Source organism: Strix aluco, chromosome 19, assembly GCF_031877795.1.
Source record: "Strix aluco isolate bStrAlu1 chromosome 19, bStrAlu1.hap1, whole genome shotgun sequence".
NCBI classification, from domain to species: domain Eukaryota; kingdom Metazoa; phylum Chordata; class Aves; order Strigiformes; family Strigidae; genus Strix; species Strix aluco.
Genome location: NC_133949.1, coordinates 7961176 through 7982396, shown reverse-complemented (window position 1 = coordinate 7982396; position 21221 = coordinate 7961176). Strand labels below are relative to the sequence as shown.

Here is a 21221-nt window from a genome sequence, read left to right as displayed (position 1 = left end):
GCCTCTGAAAGACATGCATAGCCCCAGCGGTGATGGTCCCCAGGGGTGCAGGGACCGATGCAACATCAGGTGGGGAATTTGGGGGATTTTGCCTTCACTGCTATGAGTTGAGACAGTGCTGCATCCTCAGGAGCAGCTGGTACAGGGGACTGGCTTGAGGGTCACCTCCAGCCACGGCAGTGGTGGCCCTCATGCACCAACACTAGACACCAGACCTGCATTTGGAAAGAGGAGGCCAAGCAATGGCCCTTTCCAAAAATCAGTGTTTGCTTGGGTGTTCCACGTCCCTCTTGTAACCCCCTTTGCGTTACAAAGGTTTTGGGTTACCCAGTGCAGCACCTTTCTCCTGCTCATAGCATTGGGGAGGGGCACATGGGGCCACATACCAGCAAAAATGCACCATGGGCAGATGTTGCCATGAACCCAGATTTGCTCCATAACACGACCCGCAGCTACGGCAGGATTTTCCGCTTAAAACATGACCGTGGGCAGAGCTCTGGGTGATGCAGATGGAAACGCATGGACTTGAGGCCCTGTGCCATACCCCCAGAGGAGGCCAAGTTATTTAATTATTATTTAATAACTATTTCTTTTGGAGGTCATTGCAGAGCTTATTTAAACCTCTTCTCTCAGCTGGGGGAGATAAGGTGAGGACTATTCTGGATACAGTCAAAATTAGCCCTGTTATTTGTATTCTTGTGCCCCAAGAGCGAATTAGCTGGTACTTTAAAAAATTCCCAACAGTCATATCATGCCACTCTTTTCATTTCGCCTTTGTTGTCCCATGCCAGAGACAAACTCAGCTCCATTTCTAGTTTGGCTGCTCTGAAAACCCACAAGAAATCCTGATCTGGTGAGCACAGCTCCTTTTACGGCTGAAGAATGCCCTCAGGCACTCTGTGCAGCTCCATGGGCTCCTAAATGTCCCCCAAATCGGCCACAAATGGGGTAAGAAAACAAAAAAAAAAATTAATAAAACAACACCCCACCTCCCCAAACAAACCCAGAGTCATCCAGTAAAATTGCTTTTATTTCTGTAATGTCATAAGTATAAAACAAATCAGCCCAATATTGTGTGAACAGAGTGGATTGTATGGATGTGACCACGAGGAGCCTTCCCACATCTTCACGGCACACCTGGCTATTTACAGCTGGACAAAGGACATGATTTAGCAAGCAGTAATTTAGTGGAAAAATATCTCTCATATAATAAAATAGGAAACCTTGTTTCTTTCAATTCTACCCCTCAGATAACACCCTCCCGCCCCCCCAAGATATAATGATTTACCTTTTGCTACGAAGCACAAACTCAGAGATTTCTAGATTTGGCTGTTCAGGCATCTCATATAAAAAAATCGGCATATTCCCAGGCTGAAGCCAGAGGGCACCCGCTGGCAGCTCAGAGGTTGCCCTCCTCTTGGTCCCAAGCACCCGGATCGACCCAGCTCAGACACCAGCCGGGGGTACCCATATTCCCATCACTTCAGGTGCACACAGATTTAGGCTCATTTAATGCCCCACTCATACCGAAAGCTGAACGGCACCGAGAGGACAGGTCCAGGGAGCACAATTTACCCTGTGTGTCCCCTCCCTCACTGCAGCCCTGCAAACTCTAACCCAAACTGTACCATGCAAGCTCTGCATGGAATGAAGCCCTTCTCCTTTGTCCCAAAAACCTGAACCCTGGGCTGTCTTCCCACCAGGGACAAGCCCTGAGAGAAACTGCCACTGCAGAAGCGGGGAAAAAAGCCCAGGTGGGACTGAACAGGGACAACTGAATCTCAGCATCATTTAGACAAGGTGATGGCCATGCCACATATGGACTAAAAGTCACAGTAAGTCTTAGGAGTTGGTGTTGGGGACTCCTGTGTGTTTGAGTTTCAGGAGTGATATGATGCCAAGGTCACTGAACCCCATGAACATCTCCCACCAACCAGGACAGCATTAGCCTGAGCCCCTGCACAGCAATTATTTGATGAGTTTTGGCGGAGCAGGACCCTGACTGGGAAGCAGCACTACCAACCTGACATACAAAAGAGGGACAAAAAATTGCTGCTGGGTTTTCCTATTGCTCCTCTGGCTACTTCTGCCATCCACACCATGAGCAGAGACTCCAGTTCGATCCCGTATTTGATGCTCTTACAGGAATGAAGTTCCCCAGCCCCTCTAGTAAAGCCTGTCCCTCCTGACTTCTCCAGCACCTGGTGGCACCATCCAGCCTTGGCTGAGCAGAGCATCAGAAACACACATACAACATCTTCACAGTGCCAAAGTCTCAAACACACAAATCAAACACCTCAGCTATATCCTGAGCCATACACTGGTCACGTGACAGAAGTAAAATGTAGGATGCAGTACTTCTTTTCTCCAAAGAACATCTCTCTTTTCCCTTTTCCAACATGCCTCCTGACGGTATCACATGCCACAGGGGAAGAGCTCATCCACAACTGGCCGCAATGACACGACATCCCAAAACAGCACAAAAGACTTTTCACAGCTGCTGCCCAAAGCTGACCCCCCAGGTGCTCACTCCAGGGACGTGGGACCCGCGCCTGCCGCCTTGGCTGTAACCCAGCACGGTGCCTGGCCCCTGAGAAAGGAGTATAAAGTGCTTGTGGACACCCCCATGCTGCCATCCCGGTGTGTCCTCTGTTGTACATCTCACATCGCCGCTTCCATGCGCTTGGAGGATCTGTCACAGCAGCCCACCGACGCTGAAGGTCTTGCTGGAAAGACCTAGGTTTTATTTCAAAACTTTGAATATGCCAGGCAGCACCATCAAAATAAAACTGAAAAGGAAATAATTCCTAAACTCTGTTGTCAAAAAAGCAAGGATCCCAGAGGCTTTGCCCCTAAGTTGCTTTTTTTAACAAGCTCTTGGGCAAAACATCCACCCAGTGTCCAACTCCCTTGTATTGCACACAGTCGGATGCATTGGTAAGACACAAGACCGGATCCCAAAGCAATGGTCTTGGCTCTGGGATCTCCAAGTCTGCACAAGAACATGCTCTAGCCTGTAAAAATGCCCGGCACGCTGCTGGTGGCATATATGTAATAAATAACTACTCTGTGATTTGTCCTGACCCTTCACCAAAGCATAAAAAAAAATAATTAGAGCTACAGATATTTTTCTAATTCATTAAAATATTTGAACTATAAGTCTCTGTAATCAAAAAGCATGGAGTGAAACCTGTATTCCAAGTAATTAAAGGATGGGAGGAAAGAGAGAGATGTGGTCAACTGTTCAGAGGAGAAATGGTCCCTCCTAGCAAGGGGATGCCTGCTCCAGGTAGCCTTAGTGCAGATTTCCTGCACTATTTTCTAGGTGGATCTAGAGACTTACAACATAAATGCAAATGCAATTTGCTGCTGCTGGAAAGAACAAGCCTTTGGCTGGGACACAGCTCTGATTTCTTGCCCGTGATGGCTTGGGTTTTGGTAACTCACAACTGCAACCCAATAACTGCACAAACAGATGGACATTGCCCAGGCTCGCAGCAGTGTGGCATCTCCATCAACGACAAAATAGCAGCAACTTGGCATCTCTGTCAACAATAAGATAACAAAGTCAGCATCTCTTCAAATAGCCGTTCTGTTTGTGGGTTCAGAAGGATGCCTGGTACAACCACCTCCATGTCTCTGCTGTCAAGTGAGAATAAGCAAAAATTACCATCAGGAATTGAATAGTGAGTTAAAACGTCATTACTTCATCTCTGCTCTGAAACAGAGCTCTCTTTTTTTTTTTCCTTTTATGTCTCCTTACATTAGAGATTCCCATCCATTATTCAGTACTCATCAGTGGGACCTTTACACAAGAAACTTCTCCACAAACACACATATATGGGTAAAATTAATAATCCTACACCAGACCTTAAGCCCAGGGAAACCAGTGTAACTCAGGTGGTGCAATACAGAGTGGATGGACCAAGTGGGTCCCTGCACGCCATCATGTCCCAGGGAGATGCCATCGGGCAGCTGAAAGCTCCGCTGGACCCTACAAACAGGCCTGAGATGCTCTGAATCCAGTCCAGCCTCCCCCAAACTGGTTTTCAGCCTCAGGGAAACACAGAAGCAGTTTCCTCTGAAGTCACTGATCCGGTACTGGATTAAATTCCTGCTGGTTCTTTCCCTGCACAGAGAGCTGGAGATGATCTGTACTAAAATAAGGTGAAATCCACCCTTTCAGGGAATGGCAAACAACACATCGACAGCATTAGTCTTACTGAAGCCTTATTTTGAAGGCTTAAGCAGTACCTGGGTCGTGCCCTGGTCCTCTGTGCCAAGGTCAGTGTCATCCATAGTGAAAATCTTTAAAGAGGAATTGGTTGCTCCATGGGATCACCAATTAAATCAATTAGACATAACACATTTGAAAAATAAAACTTCTTCGAGACAAAGTATAATAATATTTAAAAAAAAATCAGCAACAAACTTCTAACCACAGAGTATCTATAAAGATCTTTTTAAAGAGCTCCATATTAAAATTCCTTGAATACATTATATATTAAATACAGTAACAACATTTCATGCAAGGTTTTCTGTACAATTAAATCAGCTCAGTAGTATAACAATTCTGTACATTCCCATTGGTCTGGGGGCTCTGCTCATCTTCAATGCTGGTGATGGAGAAAAGAAAGGAGGGATGATAATTGGCACCTACTGTACAGAGGAAGAGTAACTCTTGCCCAGGTGAAAGAAAAACAGAAAAGCTCTTGAAGCTTTTAAGAGGCAAAAAGTAAAAGAAAAAACCCAACAGCAAAGGAGCAAAATGCTATCCAAAACCTTGTCTCTAGTGCTGTTGCTGGAATTTAAGAGAAAGGAAAGATACAGGGTTTGGATAGCTAAATATCATCAGGACGGATCATAGGGGAACGTGAGGAAAACAGGAGGGTGGATTTGGAGAGGTGAAGAAGAAATCACTCGCTATCAGCTTCTCAGCTGAGACAGCTCAATGGAGAAAGATCAGTTTACTGGATCCCAAAATCCACTCCTGATCCACAGACCCTCACTGCAGCCTGTGTCACTCCTGCCGCAGAAAAATCCCAAGAGGATAAAATAAAGTTGGTGCCTTATAAAAAGGGATGCCATGACAAACACCTTCACGGAGAAGGACTACGTTATGTACAAGCATACATTCATTCCCGTCTCAAAGGTGGATCACTGGTGTCAAGGATGCCCTGTGCAAGACAACGATGTTCTCCAAAGCAGAGGACACGAACTCATGGACATGCTCCTAAGGAGTTAAGCTCTACTCCTGCTAGAAAAAAGTTAAAAATCAACTGAGAAAAGAAAGTGTGACCAGGAGGGACCGGTAGACATGAGGAACGCAAAGTCGGTCATCCCATGCTTTGTTTTAAATGGTTGCCCCTAAGAGGAAGAGGGCTACGGATTAAATAGTGCAGATGGGATCTAACAAGACATCAGACAGAGGAGAACAGACAAGACTATGTCATGCTTTGGTGTCGGATGAGCCTGAGAAGGTGCAGGGCTTTCCACAACACAGGGGTCAAACAGGACAGTGTGATAAACAGGGAGAGCTTCATCTTCAATCGCATGCACCCGACCTTGACGTATAAACACGCGTCCACGAGATCCACACCACCAGTGCTCACGCTGTGAAGCTGTTTCCAGCTGCTGCAGCCCGCAGGCACTGCAGCCACTGGAGCAAAGCACAGCAGCTGCAGCGATGTGCCCACCAACACCGCAGATATCATCGAAGGTTGGTGACCCCAACACACGGCCCCTCATGCCCCTCCCTTGCCCTCGCCCACTGCCAAGCCCTTCCCGGCCCCGCGAGCTGCCCTTGCGCATCCCGTCCCGCTGGGGGACGTAGCCTCCTGCCCGCGCTCAGTGTATTGCCTAAAATCCTGACTCCCCGCCTTGACCTCCCATGAAGGACACCTTGCCTGAGCTCACCCGGTCAGGGTGAAAATTGGAAAGAGGTTCTCAAATTTTGCAGGAACAAATCCCCAAGGAATCGCATCATGCCGACCCAGGTCCACACAGCTCCGTCCCCAAACCCTACGCCAGCTGTCCAGTAATTGCACTCTTATGTACAGGAAAAAGAAAGCTACGAAACAAAACAAAATCAGTATTTTTCTTTTCGACGATTCACCCGCATTTGTCTGATAGTCGGACACATGCATGTCCTGCTGGCTTCTAGCGATGGTCACGCATGCAAGACTTCAGTCCGAGTTACAAGTTAGGGATCCTTCAGGTAGGAGTGTTTTCTTCGTGTCATTCATTTCTTGTCCTCTTCTCCTGAAACAAAGGGAAAAAAAAGTATTGGTGAGGGTTCAAAAGCAGACCAGCTCCCTGGTTTTGTTATCAAGAGAGGTTGCTCCTGGGTTGATCCCAGAAGGCACCTGGGATCCCGTCTGCACAGAGTTGGCCCGGCTGCAGCTGCAGCAGCTCAGGCTACATGAGGAGGAGGATGCTGGTCCCCAGGCAAGGAAGGGCTCGGCCTGCTCAGCCTGTAGGATGTAGGAAAAGGGATGAGTCAGAGCCATGCAAGCAGGAACAGCGGGAAGGTGAGCAGGCAGGAATCCCCCACTGTTGCTCCTACCAAGAGCATCAGGCAGCACCCAGAGAAAGGCAGCAGCGCAGAGAAGAGGAAACTCATGGCATCCCACCACCCATCCCAAAGCCCTGTCCCTGCTGCAGCCAGATAGATGGATATTGCTCCATGAGCTGACACCACTTACACGTGCTATATATATATTTACATCCATATATACCTCCAGAACAACTAGCAAGGACCAATCCCCCCATTGCAGGTGCTGTGCCAGCCCCAGGGCTGCCCTCCTTCCTCCTCCCACTCTACCGATGGATGGAACTGGACAGGGAAGGTAACAGACAACACATGGCCTGAAAGGGAAGCTGCGGTGTTCAGCTTCAACTCTGTGAGCAGCATTGAAATCCCTGCCAGAGCTTGACTCACACCAACTAGATCCCCAGTTTTCCAGCAGTGGACAGCAGCATCCCTGGCCCCCCAAAGCAGCAGCTACTCTTCAGCCCAGGGCCGGGAGAGACCCTGCTGGCAGCTCGGTCTGCCCAGAACAGGTTTTTTTTTGCTTAAAAAAAACCACTCATAAGGCAGCTCTTTCTGAGAAGAGTTAGAAAAATCACTTATCGTGAATCTTTCGACCGTATTTCTCTATCTTTCATCACTGCACACATCACCAAACACATCTCGCAGAGGACCACTGTTACTGTGCTCTTGATAAATAGGGGTCCTGCCTGGGGTTACCAGTGAGGCTCCGTGCCTGCTGCCAACCCTGGTGCTGACAAGCTTCCAGGGGAATTAATAAATAGCAGGGGAGAGAGAGGGAAAAAAAACTTTTTCGCAACTTCTGCCAAAATTTCTTTCCAGCGCTGGCTGGAGAGCCCAGCCCCCGTGTGTCCTGAGAGAAAACTGATGCTGCAACGGCAGCATCTCTCTGGATGACCTCTGCACTGCGGCCTTCAGAGCAAAGCAGGGATGCTGGCGACCACGCTGAATTAAATCTCATTGCAATAATGAAAATTCATCTCCTTTGTGTTGCAGGGGTGTCTCTTCAGCAGCTCTGGCAGCTGAACAGACCCTGACGGGTGACACGCTGGTGGTTATTTGCCCTCCACGGTGCTTCCCCTGAATGCTTCACCCTGTGGTTGTGCAAACGGGGGTGGGTCACGCTGCGCAGCGGGCAGGGACAGGAGAGGGACACGGCTGCAGTGCCAACAGTGAGTGTTCAGCCATGGTGGATGGTCTTCAAAATGTTACTCTCAGGCCTCTTAAGTAACGTCCCCGGCATAGAGAGAGGTGTTTCTGTGAGAACTGCAGTCAGACAAGTGTCCGGCCCCCACTTAGTTTTAACTGGGTGTGGGTCCCTCCGTGTGGGTCCCTGGTGACAGCAGCAGGGGGGATGCAGGGACCTGTTTTCAGGAATGATGGGGCAGTCGCGATCCATCTGGATCCTGCCTCACACCAAATTTTTCAGGGGTATCACAGCCCTTCAACTCTTACAAACCTGCAACTGAACAATGCGAGCTCATCTCCTACAAGATCTGCTCCCCACCAGGACAACTGAGGCTTTTTGGGAGGCTTTTCTTTATGGCTTCTGACTTTCTTCTTAACATGTTCCCGTAAAAGGTGATGCTGGAGGGATGCAGGCTCCAGCTGCCAGCCTGGATCACTCCACTGAGGGAAAAACTGCAGCCCTTGTAGCTCTGAAAATTGCACATCTGCCCCATTGCACCGGGGCAGCCTGAGTTTCAGTCAAGACCCCAGACCCCAGGTGAAAACCGAAAGGGAAATTCTCCATGCCTTTGCAATACCAGGGCAGCAGCACCGAGAGCTTCCCTCTGCTCTTCCATTTCTAAAACACGGCATGTGCATACGCACAAAAAAAACAGGACAGAGGGTGAAATAAAAAGCAAAATAAAAAGCAAGGCAGTAGAGCTGTAAAATCCTGTCTGGAGAGATTCCGGCACTGAAAGGTGCAGCACCACTCTCCTTCAGAGCATCCCACAGCTCAAGCGAACAACTTGGCCCGTGGGGACGCATTCCTCCCCCGGCGCCAGCGCCCAGCCAAGGTAGCTCCACGCAGAGATTACCCTACAAGGGCAGGCCATGGCCGCGGGTGCTCGCTCCCGGCTCCCTGCCACGCCGGGGAGAGGGACGCCTGCCTCCTCCGCAGGGAGAGCGCGCGGTTCCAGCAGCCCCTGTGCTCCAGGGGGCTGCCCTCGCCCCCAGGTGCGGGTGCATGGGGCAGACGAGGACAAGCGACTCCTTTTCACTACATGCTGGAGGTTTTTTGTGATGGGACATGGAGATTTTGGTCCCTGCAGATTTTGAGCTCTCAGGGATGCAGAGCCCTGGCTGGCCCTGGCAGGGAGCGTGACACACTTGTCACCACATAGCCACCACTGCCAGCTGCTCTTCTCCGGGAGGATGCTAAAGCATAAAGCTGACACTGCTGAGATAAGTGGCCAAATCTCTCTCAGCGGTGGAGATGCTCACCCAAGGGTCCAATCTTGCCTGCACATCAGTTGTGGTGGCAGGAGGCTGTGAGGCCCAGCACTGCCCGCCAGGGAGGGGACTGGTACCCAGACAGTGCAGCCGCCACCTCGCAGCTCCTGCAAACTCGCCTGGGGGCTGCCATCCTCACTGGGCGTAAGGACAAACGGCTGCATAAACCCTCATCTGCCACAAAACACACCAAGACAATTCTCGTGCATCAAAACTTCTGATTTTCAGTGACGCTGCTGCTGTTGGGGCAGTTGTGTTGCACAAAACACCTGTTCCTTGACTTGCCCCTGCTTTTACCCTGGCACAGGTGAGAAATGGTGAAGCCTGAGCACCCAGGCAGGGGCTGCTACTTAACATGCTGAAAACAAGTGAAAACACCGTGGTAACATCGACATCTGTGATGGGTTTGGTTGGAGATGGTGAAGATGAGGAGGCCCAGGGACAGTGCAGGAAGGCAGGAGGGGAGCACGGTGGCTACGGCAGTGGGCTGATGGCGAACGGAGGGACACGAGCACCGGGGTTATCTCAGTGTCCTGTCTGGATTTGGTACCTTTTGAGAACCACTCAGAAAAGAAACTTCTGCAAGGTCTTGGCACAGATGCCTGGAAACCTTCCTCCTGCATGCCACAGGGCTCAAAGAGCAATACATTTAAATTCATAGAGCATGGCAAATATTAAAAATACTAGGGCAAGAGGTCCTTGAGGGTGGTCAGCCCTTGTGAGTCTGCCAGTGTGTATCTGTGTGATGGAACCCTGAGAGGACCCTGAAGAACATCTCCATGTTCCTGACCGGAACATCTGGAGGTCGCACCGAGCCAACCTAGCTCAGCCATGCACTTTTGCTTGCTATCTCACACTCACATTGCCCCCCAAAACTGAGACAGCAGAAACCTCAGAGGGGCCAGAGATGGATGAAGGCAGCAATACATGCAAAGCATGCAAGGTGAGAGGCCGGAGGTGACCGGGGTGATGGGGAGAGGAATGTAAAGCACTGAGACCATGGTGAAAACTGAAGAGTCTCAGCTTTCTGCCACTTCAAGGACAAGGAAAATCCAGTGTAATGGAAACACGACTTATCTAAATCTGATCAAAGGAGAAACTTTCCCATGTAAAACCCAAATCAGCAGAACTCACAGCTATACTTTCGCATCCCATCAGCTGAACACCCTTGGCCATACCTCAAAAGGTCCCACACTGGAGACCATCCACAAGCATTGCCTTGCAGAGACCAAGCAGTAGCCTGGCCCCTGGCCAGAAGTGCCATGCAAATGGCTGCTTCACGGGCTTTTTAGACCTTATTTTGAAGCAAAACACAGAGGCCAGTGTGGGAAAAGAGATCCTGTCTGGGTAGGAGGTCCCTAGGCTCTGTTATTGGCTGGTTTTCCAAGCCATGTTCACCCAGACACGTTCCAAGCAGGTCCCCACCACACATGAGCAAGACTTTGGAGGAAGCACAGGGATACGGCATTCGGGGATGAGACACGTAAGAAAGCCAACCCTTGCTCTGGAGTCCTGCAGGTTTTCAACTGGTGCTCCCCGCTCCACGTGTGTCTTACTGTCCTGAGAATGCCTGGTAAAAAAATCACAATACCACATTTAAACGTGGCTTTTTGAGGTTTTTTTGTTCGCTTTTCAAAGCCTAGAGGAATTAGGAAGATGCAGGATTTCAATTATTTCTTTGAAATGTGATGATTTAAGCATGATTTTGCCCCATAGCCGTGACTGAATGGGAAACCCTTGCTGGGTGAGACACAAAGTGACCCATGAGCATCAGCAGCATCATGACCATGGGGGTGAGGGCAGCTCACAGGACCCGGCACGTCGGGAGCATGGCACGGGAGGAGGAAACACTCTGAGCTGGTATGATGGTACTCAGAAGGATCGTACGCCTGCCAGAAACCCCGCTGTGCTTGGAGTTGCACTGGCAGAGCCAAAGAAAAGCCCTTCCTCCAACAGTGCTGAGTTTTTATAGAGAAATGCAAAGTGTGGGAGAAAGACAGACTCATCCCCAGATCACAGATGGTGAAGTGAAGACCGAGGGCATGCATGGGATGCAACAGCCAGGAATTAACCAGCTCTCCTACGCCCCAGCCCAGTGCTGCGCCATAAAATTGTTGCTACAGGCTTGTAATCATACGACAAAACAGAACTGGGTGAACCAAAGCACCCAGCAGTCTGTTGAGAGATGCAACAATTAAATTAAAATATGCTAGAAGCAATTTCTATCTGGTCTGTGAAAACAGGAGCCCCTGAACCTCTGTTTTTCATCAGAGGCTTCTCTGAGCAGTCGCTGTGGTTATGCATCAGTTTGCTGATGTGAGTATCTGCAGTGCACCAGGACCTGTTGATGGGGAGGACTGACAGTTTGTGACTGTTTCCTGCTTGCAATAATTTCCCATCCCGTATTTCCAGCTTTTTGCATAGTTCTGCTCTGTGAGAAACCAAACAGAGCTGTTACGATGACCCAAATCCCTTCCTGCCGGGGTTGGACAGACCTGCCTTCAGCCCTGAAAGGCAAGAGTGGCTTTCCAAAGTTTTCCTGGGTCTTTATTAAAGGGTGAAGGCAAAAGGAGGGGTTTGATAGGACACTGGTTGCCTAAGGGATGAAAAAAGGTTTGAGCAAGATGATGCTGTGGAAGAACATCCAGTCCCCACACTCAGGTTGTTCATCTGCCCCCCAGAGCCACTACACCTTCCCTGGCCAGGACGGTGTCGCTCCTGCCCTTCTCCTGCTATCACTGCTGGGACAAGCAAACCCTAAAAAATGAATAAAATCTGTTTTCCTGGAGAGGGGCCAGCCCCATGGCAGGGATAGCACCGCTCAGCAGCCGTGGCCCCGCAGTCGCTGCAGGGAAAACCTGCAGGTTTAACTCAGCGCCGATATATCACCCACAGCAACATCTTTTGTAAGAAATGAAAGAAAAGATGGTATCATCTCTTTGGAGGGCTGCCTAAACACATGCTGTGATTTACAGCGCAGAGCCCAGGAGCACGCAGGAACTGCTGCCCCAGTGTCACAGGAGCTGCTTCTGCCCCGTGCATGCCACAGGCTGGACCCTGAGAGGTGCTGGCCAAGGACAACCCCATTAAAACCTGTTTATAAGGTGTTCAGCTCTCATTTGATCTTAACACAGAGGCAGCAAACACAAGGTAAGGACGGACATAGAGGGTGGAAGATTGAGGAGAAAAAAAGGAAGTGTTCCTGTTGGAAACCAGTGTTTGATTTATTTTTGCTTTATAAGAGAAGGGATCCAGTTCCCAGAGGTTTGAGAGGAGCTGGATAAACACACGTGGCAGATTTATCTACTGCTCCAGCTCCTAAGGGAGTATTTCAAGCAGATGTAAGTACTAACTGCTCTGCCAGATGTGGCACCCAAGAAGGAAGGGGGTAGGAGAAAAAGTCCCTTTTTCACAGCAAAGGTGGATGAACATGCAGGTGCAGACACCACATGAGAGGAGGAGGTGAGCAAGATGTCCACAAAGCCACCACGAACCCCAAGCAAAGGAGCACGAAGCAAACATAACCAAGTGGGGTGCAGACCGTGCTCACCGTCCAGGTGGTTGCGGGAAAGGTACTTGAGTCCTTCGTCCAGCAGGATAACGGGCAGGGAGATCTTCATTACAACCACCCACTGCGGCCAGCTCAGGGGGGTTACCTGGAAGATGAGCTGCAAGGCAGAATGGATTGTACATGTCAACGGGGAAGGAGGTGGGATTTTTTTTGTTTGTTTTAAAGGGCAGGTTGTTGTATGGCACAGCTTGAGAGAAGGTACAAGGAGGGAGGATCCAGATAGCCCAAAGAACAGGTTTGTCAAGAGCCCAAGGGGGGTCTTGACCAGGATGAGTCAAAAACTATGTCCTTCATCTCTCCTGCAGATGAGGAAAGTGAGGCACAAGCTAGGACTGTATGTGCTCACAGGCACTTAGCAGGGGCTAAAGGGCAACATAACCTCCTGGGCACAGCAACCTGTTTCATCTTAATCACCTTTAAGCATCAACTGAGGCATCATCAGCCTTGGACTGCAAAGGGAGGTGATGCCTCCAAAAGGAGCTGAGATATCCATACCCCTTTGCGTTGCCTATAAGGAGAGCTTCTGACTTAAGTAAAGGCTCATTGGGGCAGGGTGTCTCCCAGTGTCCATGTTGGTTCATGTCACAGGACCTGGTCCTGAGGGCACAAGCTGAGGACAACCATCCCAGAAGCTTCCAGACCCAAAGACTGCTCCTGGGATGTCCTCATCCACAGGAGGAGCCCCTGGACTGCACGTGGAGGTGGCACAGGGCACTCACAGGCATGGGCTTGACGTAGAGGATGAGGAAGTGCAGAGCCATGGATATGACAATGGCCCCCAGCAGCCAGATGTTGAGCCATGGTGGCATCCGCAGCAGTGACTGGTTCTCAGAGACACTGTGAAAGCGAGGGGACAGCGTTAGCCCCAGTAACCTCCTGCTCCCTGCACCTGCCCAAACTGGGGGTTCCAACACCTCTCCAAGGTACAAGGCCGTATGCTACAGCCCTTCTCTTCCAGACTGTTCAGCTTCAGGCTTTGCTGCAATTGGGATCTGGACACCCATTCTCAATGCAACCAGCCACGCACGGATTAGGTCATTATCAGGGCCAACCCACTAACGGATGCGGATCCAGTCCTTCCTCCACTGCTATCAACAGCAGCACACTGGCTTGGAGGAGTTTATTTACAGCAAACCCAGTGGTCCCCTGTGGGGATGATCCGAATGGCTCCGCTGAGTCAAAGCAAAGCCCTCAGTCCACCAACTCAAAGTGACCCTACACAAAATCAGTCATGCATAGAGCTACAGAGCACCCCTGCAGCCACCCTACCTGTTCAGAGCATTGCACATTTCGATTGTCACCAGCACAGACAGAGCCATCGTAGTCGGGTATCGGGACTCGAAGATCGCACAGTCGATTCCTTCAAAGATGGGGTTGTCCTCAGTGCACCTCATGAAGTTCCTCTGTTGGCACAGGAAACCGCTGCTAAATACGTGACAGAGCAGCAGAGTAGGAAAGACAGGAAAGAGGAGGGAGAGGTCGGCTGGTTGGGGGGCACATGTTGAACCTTGATTATTAGGGGTGCTCTTAAATATCCCACAGTTCAGAGCAACTGATAAAACTGTCTGAAGTGACCCAGCTTCTGCTGTGGTTGGGGCTTTGGGGTTATGGCTGGATAGTGGCTCAGAGATTTTCACGTGCAGTTAATAAGGTGTTTGAGCACACCCATGTCTCCATCAAAAACACATCTCCCATTGCATGTGACATTGGGGTGCAATGGCATCCGCTTTCCCACCACCTTGTTCAGACCTACAGTAATGTAAAAATCAATCCCTTTCAATACAGGATCAGGTACTGGAGCTACTTTCAGCTTCTCTGGATCAAGTTGGTTGCTGGCAGAAGGAAGGCTGGAAACATGACCCCGAGGGAGAAAATTTGCTTTTCTTTTTAAATTAATGTCTCCTCCACCAGGAATTTGGAAACACTACAATAACCACAGAAAGAAGGTAGAGGAAAGACCCCAATGCGTGAATCCATGCCTGAATCCATGCCCTCACCCACCTGCTCAACACGTCAGCCCGTTCTCCTCCCGACTCACCAGCTGATGGAAGGAAACCTGCGGTCCCTCGGCGTCGTACAAAAACCACCAGGTCGCTGCACCCACCGTGGCCAGGCCCACGTACACTGTGGCCGAGAGAGACACCCTTACCCCTAGCACCCAGCAAGGGGCCCCCCTACCCCATGGCATCCCATGCCCGTCCTTGTCCTCTGCCCACTGGCGCCCATGGGGGCTCACCTCCGATGGCCAGGTAGCGGAAGAAGAGCCAGCCACTGATGAGGGGCTCCTTGGGGTTGCGGGGCAGCTTGTCCATGATGTCCAGGTCAGGGGGGTTGAAGCCCAGTGCAGTGGCTGGCAGCCCGTCCGTCACCAGGTTCACCCACAGCAGCTGCACAGGGATGAGGGCCTCGGGCAAGCCTAGGATGGCTGTCAGGAAGATGCTGCAGGGAAAAAAAACAGAGATGCTGAATTAGATGAGCTCTGGGGTAGCCAGAGAAAGTGTCTGCATCATGCGAGTGGAGAGTGAGCAGGAATCCTGGTTCCAAACACCCCAAACTGAATATTCACCCAAAGTCCTGCAGATGAACCTGCAGCCCCTGAGATAGGAGCCTGAAATAAAGGACTGAATACTGCAGCCAGAATTTGTTCCACGGTTAAAATTTGCTTTGCAGTTGAAACCCAACCATCGGCATCCCCACAGCCACATGGGTTCCCATTCCCAGCACAAACACCCCTGCTGAAATGCAAGGGCAAAGGATGCCCAGTGACCCCAAGGCTGTGCCCACGTTGCTGAGGATGGTGCTGATTTATAGGGAGGGCTGGGCAGGGACAGGGACAGGGAGAGCTGCCCAGGACCTGATGCAAAGCGCGTCAGTGTGACCTGGTGACAACAGCCTGTGCACTAATATCTGCACCCGCCTTAGACACTGGCATGGGCTTCAATAGGCAAGGCATTAACATGAGAAAAACAGCTGCTCTGTTTGGTACCTGGGGTTACAACTTTGGGCACCACATGCTGCCAGGAGCAGGGACACGGACAGGACCATGGGTCACCTGCCCCAGGGGACATGTCCCCACCACTGCATCCCCCAGTGTGGCGCCCAGTGCGGGGGGCTCTCACCAAACGACCTCCCCGACGTTGGAGGAGATGAGATAACGGATGAACTGCTTCATGTTGTTGTAAATGGCCCTGCCCTCCTCAACAGCTGACACGATGGTGGAGAAGTTGTCGTCAGAGAGCACCATCTCAGCGGCTGACTTGGCGACGGCTGTGCCTGACCCCATGGCAATGCCAATCTCTGCTTTCTTCAGGGCCGGGGCATCGTTGACACCATCGCCCGTCTGCACAAAGCCAGGATTAATGGGGCACAAGGGATTGGGCTGGGTGCAGAGGAGGGGACTGGGGAGGGGTGGGGTGTCTCCGGGGGACTCACCATGGCAGTGATCTCGTGGAAGGACTGAAGGTACTCGACAATGCGGGACTTGTGCGCTGGCTCCACGCGAGCGAAGCATCGGGCATCGCGGCATGCCTGCCGCTGCGCCTCAGGGGGAAGCTCGTCAAACTCCCGGCCCGTGTAGGCTTTGCCGGCCACGTCCTCGCTCTCTGAGAAGATGCCGATCCTGCGGCAGATGGCCACTGCCGTGCCCTTGTTGTCGCCGGTGATCATGATGACGCGGATGCCGGCCTTGCGGCACATCTCGATGGAGGAGGTGACCTCCTTGCGGGGAGGGTCCAGCATCCCCACGCAGCCCACGAAGGTCAGGTTGTTCTGGGGGTTGGGGACAGCCCCGGACCCACATTAACCTCTCTGGATGCAGCTGCTTTCCTCCACCACTGTGAACCCCCCCTGGGCACAGGGATTTCCTCTGGGAGGAAACTTTCAGGAGGTTTCCTACCAACAGCCCCATGGATGCACCCTATAGCTCCAATGCAATGGGATGCTCCCATCCCCTCTGCTGCTCCTCACACCTTTTCACTTCACACCCCTCCTCCCCATCCCTCTCCGTAGTCCCCAGACCCCTCTCAGTGGTCATCCCATGGGGATGGATGCCCAGTGGGACAGGGCTGTTGGCCTTGGGACTGGCCCCACTGCATGCAGCTCTGCACCAGGGTTTGCAAAGGAGGAGCTGAGCCACAGAGAAACCAGAGAGAAAATACTGCTGGGGCAGCTGAAAGTGGGTGGGAAAACTTTGAGAATAAGGAAAAATCTCCCTGGAGCCGTACCTCGTAGTGGACGAACGCAGCAGAGTCGTGCAGCTGCATGGTCTCCCTGCGGACAGGCGCGTCGTGGGTGGCCAGGGCCAGGCAGCGCAGCGTGTCAATGCCCATGCCCCAGTCCCGGATCCGGCCCAGGATCTTCTCCCGCACGGGGGCTGTCAGTGGGACCCTGGCAGTGCCCACACGGACGTGGGTGCAGCGCTCGATCACGCTTTCCGGGGCGCCCTGGGGAGGAGCGGAGGGCTTAGGGGCTGGAATGAACCTGGAGGATGAGCATCTTTAGCCGACACTGACGGAAGCGCCGGAAAGAGGGATGGCACCAAGTTTGGGCAAAGAAGGAAATCTCCCCAAAACTCCAGCACACGCATCCCGGCACAGCGGGCTCAGCGCACTAGATGGCAGCCTCCGACCGAGTGCGCCGGGATCTGGGCCGGGAAGGACAAACCCACGTCAGGTCACCAAGACAGGATCTGCTCTGGGGGGGATCCGTCTGCCTCCTGAAAAACCTACTCGTCTGCCAGAGATACTCCCACACCCCAGATCCCCTCTCAGACCTGGAGGGGATTAGGGCTGTAAATCTCTGTTGAAAAAACGTGCTGCCTGCGGGATGCTCCCTGGATGCCTGTGATGCCTTTGCAATTCAGGAAAACATGTCCTTTAGCATCACAGCATCTCACCCCATCCCTTCTGACCTTACAAAGGACCCTCGACATTGCTTTTCAATATAAAACTTGCAATCCTTCTATTGCTCCTCTTAAAAAAGCTTGCCCAGGACTGCCAGGGCCACAGATGTGGTGGCTCCAGAGGGTCCCGACCTGACCTGGAGGACAGAGTTCAACCACCGAGGAGATCTCCCAGTGGGAACAACAATATACAAATCTTCTCAGAGTCAGGAGGGAGAAATTCCTGGCGCATCTCTTCTCTTGGGAAGAAAATGTCCTTTAAAACACTATTTTATTTCTGGTTACAGTTGAAAGCTGGACATTGTCCTTTGGGCATTACTGGTGTCTGGAGAGTCCAAGCTGTTAATAAAGGCAAGTGCCCAAGTTTGCACAGGGGCAGCTCTCCCCTGGCCCCAGCACCAGCACACTCAGCACCTTTTCCTCAGAACCACAGAATCATCTAGGTTGGAAAAGACCTTGAAGATCATCTAGTCCAACCATTAACCTAACACCGACCATTCTCAACTACACCATATCCCTCAGCGCTGTGTCAACCCGACTCTTAAACACCTCCCTCTAAATCATTTTTTCTCCTTTTTTTCCTAACAATATTGCAAAGACTCACCTCCTCCCTGACCACACCAGTCTACCTGCTGGCTCCTGGACCCCCAGACAGCTAAGAGAGGAGACAAACTGCAAAGCACCACCGCCTGCTGCAAGTAAGGGCCAAATCCTGCTGAGGTGTGCATGGGGAAGGAGGATCCTGCAGGGTGCTGAGGACCTTCTCCCCTACCTTGACAAACATCTTGCTGCCGGCGGAGTTGTGGCCAGGGCCAGTGGGTGTGCAGTACACCGACATGGACTTGCGGTCGCGGGAGAACTCCAGCGTGCACTCCTTCCTCATCAGCTGCTTGATCACCTGCGGGGACAGCGTGGGGCTGAGCGGGGACATGGCAGGGACACAGCAGCCAGTGCTCTCTGCCTTGGCTAACAACCCTGCCCAGTCGGCACAGCACCAGTGATGGGAGGAGAAGGGCAACCACAGGACCCAGGAGGGATGGGACAGTGCAAAAACCAGAAGATTTCCCTATGCAATTTTTAGGAAGAATTTTAACCCCTGACAATTACACCATTGCTGCCCAGCACACAGCACATGCCAGTGTGTGCCAGACCTTTATTTTGTTGACCCCACAGAGGATGCCGAACAGATGCTGTAGCTTAAGATAAAGCCCCATTTGACAGAGAGGTGGGGGAGACTTTCCCCCCTCACTGGGCTCCAGCTGCGCTGCAGGAAAGGGAATTGTACCCCACTTGTTACAGCTGAGGGGTTTGCCCTGATCCTGCACCCACAGGGAATGGGAGTACCGACATCACCTGAGGCTGGATTGGTTCCCATCAAATTAACCAGCTCTGCAGCTGAGACTCTAATTAGGCTCATTTCAGGACATGCTAATTGCCCTGAGGACTGGCACCTAGACAGTAATGATCACTCGCTCACACCACTCTCTCACGGGGTACCTGCAGGTTTGCAGGGTGAGGACAGGGCAGGGGCTGCCCCAGCACATGGGCCCATGGGCACAGGCAGTGCCCGCAGACAGGCTCCTGCACCCCAACACCTCCCAAAACAAACCAGGCTCTACTATTGCTACTAGTTAATTACTTAAGCAGCCAAGTGCCCAGCAAGATGGCAGCCAGTCTTCCTCAGACCAGTCTCCTTCTCGCGCATCCACATCAGCATCACAGCAGCTGAGCCTGGCTCCTGGGAGGACACGTCTTGTCCCAAAAAAGCCATTTAATGAGCAGGGCGTCTGGGGCTGATCCAAAGTATTTTCTGGAGAGGGCAGCAGGGATGTTGATGCCAACCGTGCTCTGTATGGCCCAACTGCCTATATGATTATTATTATTTTTTGTTGCCGGAGGGTGTTGCTTGCTATGGGGACAGAAGCAGCTTTTTACACAGCAACTTAAATCTAAATAAATCAGTGAAGGGGCAAAGGAAAAGAAAACTCCTTTTGGGGTAAAACCTTGCAAATTCAAAGTTAAAAGGATGTTCCTACTGCAGCAAAGCTGCGAGCAGGAGCCGGGGAGGTGGAGAGATGTGCAAAGGGGATTTGTCCATGCAAAACGCAGGCACTGTTTGTGGATATACCAGGCAAACGCCAGCGGCTCTCAAAGGCCAAACCCAGCAGAGGGTACAAGTGCGGTGACCACACGTAGGCAGAAAGTTTTGTGCCCACAAAAGCAGTGCCGTCCCCGCTGGGCATCGCACACTCAGCACAACAGCAAGGACACCTGGGAGCAGCCAGCCGCTGTGGAAACCCCAAAATCCCACCGGAGATCTCAAAGCACAAAGCTACTGGGAGCAAAACTGAGAAGCAGTGAGGATACACTGCCACGAAACTCCAAGGAAGGGTTTTTTTGTCCCTTCCCTAACACAAGAGTAAGGAGAGAAGCACCAGTGACTGAACCCAGCCTGGCATCTGAGTGGAAGGGCAATGATGGGCACACATAACAAAGCAGCTATCAGACTGATGTATGGCTGGGAAATTCCATCTCCCTTCTCAGAAAGGAGTCAGGGGATTTATTATGACCTGCTCAGACCTATCTGGGGAAGAAATGCCAGAACAGAAAGCCCTTCCTTCAAGCAAGCAAAGACATTATAAGATCTAATGGCATGATACCAAAGCTGAGTAAATCCAGACATGAAATAAATGTATTTTCACCAGGAGGACAGGGAGACACTGGAGAGCTGGAGTAGGGGAATAGCCAGCATGGGGTATTTTCACATCAAAACCAGATATTTCCAAAGAGCAAGCCTTGTTCAGGCAGGCATGGCTCTGGGGAACAGGGTTTGGTTCACACTATGGAGGACGGCTGCTCAGTGCAAACTGGGCAGCTAAACATTTGCTGCAGAGCTACAAAACTCCAAACCTCCTCATCTGCAGTCAGAGCTCTGGCCATCAGCAATAGGGCCTCTCCCAGCTGAGCAGGGACGGGGCTGAGTTTGAGCCTCAGGGATCACCCGCTCCAGAGCTCCATGTGGACCCAGGTTAGTCCCTGTGGCCCCGGCATTAGCCCTGCCAAGGCCCCCCCAGGGTCATTGCACTATCTATCTGCTCCAAATACAGCTCAGCTCCCTGCAAGCCAGGAAACTGTGGTAGATCCTTGTGGCAGATCAGTCCCTTAGACCATCACAAGTGGTTACTGCTCAAATAACAGTCGTCCCAAAGCCCTCCTCTCCCTCCCGTTCCCTGGCACTGGAGCTCACAGGGGCCTCCCCCCAACTCACCGAATTGCAGGCGTTGGCTCGCTCCACCTTGGAGAGTTTGCTGGTGTCAGTGTTGAAGACGTTCATCTTCTCCACCAGGCACGTCAGGGCTGTTTCAGTGGCTTCCCCCACCTTCTCATAGACTTTTTTGGACTAGAGGGCAGAGAAAAAAAGGAGCTTAAGCTTTAGAGCACGTCCTCTACCTGCTGCTCTGACTAAGGATGCTGTTGCCCACTGCACCATCCTGCAGCTCCCCGAGCATCACCCTGGGATGAGCTGAAGCCAGGGAAGGGCATCGCAAGGGACAAACCTCCACTGGCTTTGCCCCAAAGTGCAGGGAAGAGCATCGTTGGTCCCCCGCACCGCCCCGGCCCTGGTGCCCCCCGCACCTCATTGTAGTCCAGCGAGGAGTCGTTGCAGAGGGCGCAGATGGTGGCCAGCTCCACCAGCCCGTCGTACTGCCCGCACTGCACCGGCTGCTCGTCCTTCAGGC

At 51.8% G+C, this 21221-nt stretch overlaps 1 protein-coding gene across 4 annotated transcripts in view; it reads right to left on the bottom strand.

Annotated features, from left to right (window-relative positions):
• Positions 1-1012: 1012 nt before the first annotated feature.
• Positions 1013-21221, bottom strand: part of ATP2A3 (ATPase sarcoplasmic/endoplasmic reticulum Ca2+ transporting 3) — a 59712-nt gene continuing 39503 nt past the window's right edge. Inside the window, exons 10-22 of one of the 4 annotated variants that reach the window (XM_074844881.1) lie at positions 21118-21220; positions 20750-20881; positions 18254-18379; positions 16805-17023; positions 16014-16349; positions 15701-15921; positions 14818-15020; positions 14620-14705; positions 13851-13984; positions 13301-13418; positions 12552-12678; positions 10508-10580; positions 1013-6261 (exon numbers count right to left, since the gene is read on the bottom strand). In XM_074844881.1, coding sequence (XP_074700982.1) covers positions 6186-6261; positions 10508-10580; positions 12552-12678; positions 13301-13418; positions 13851-13984; positions 14620-14705; positions 14818-15020; positions 15701-15921; positions 16014-16349; positions 16805-17023; positions 18254-18379; positions 20750-20881; positions 21118-21220 — 1954 coding nt within the window. In that variant the 3' untranslated portion in view covers positions 1013-6185. The remainder of the gene's footprint in view (positions 6262-10507; positions 10581-12551; positions 12679-13300; positions 13419-13850; positions 13985-14619; positions 14706-14817; positions 15021-15700; positions 15922-16013; positions 16350-16804; positions 17024-18253; positions 18380-20749; positions 20882-21117; position 21221) is intronic. The other 3 variants (XM_074844882.1, XM_074844883.1, XM_074844884.1) reach the window with 3 other exon arrangements.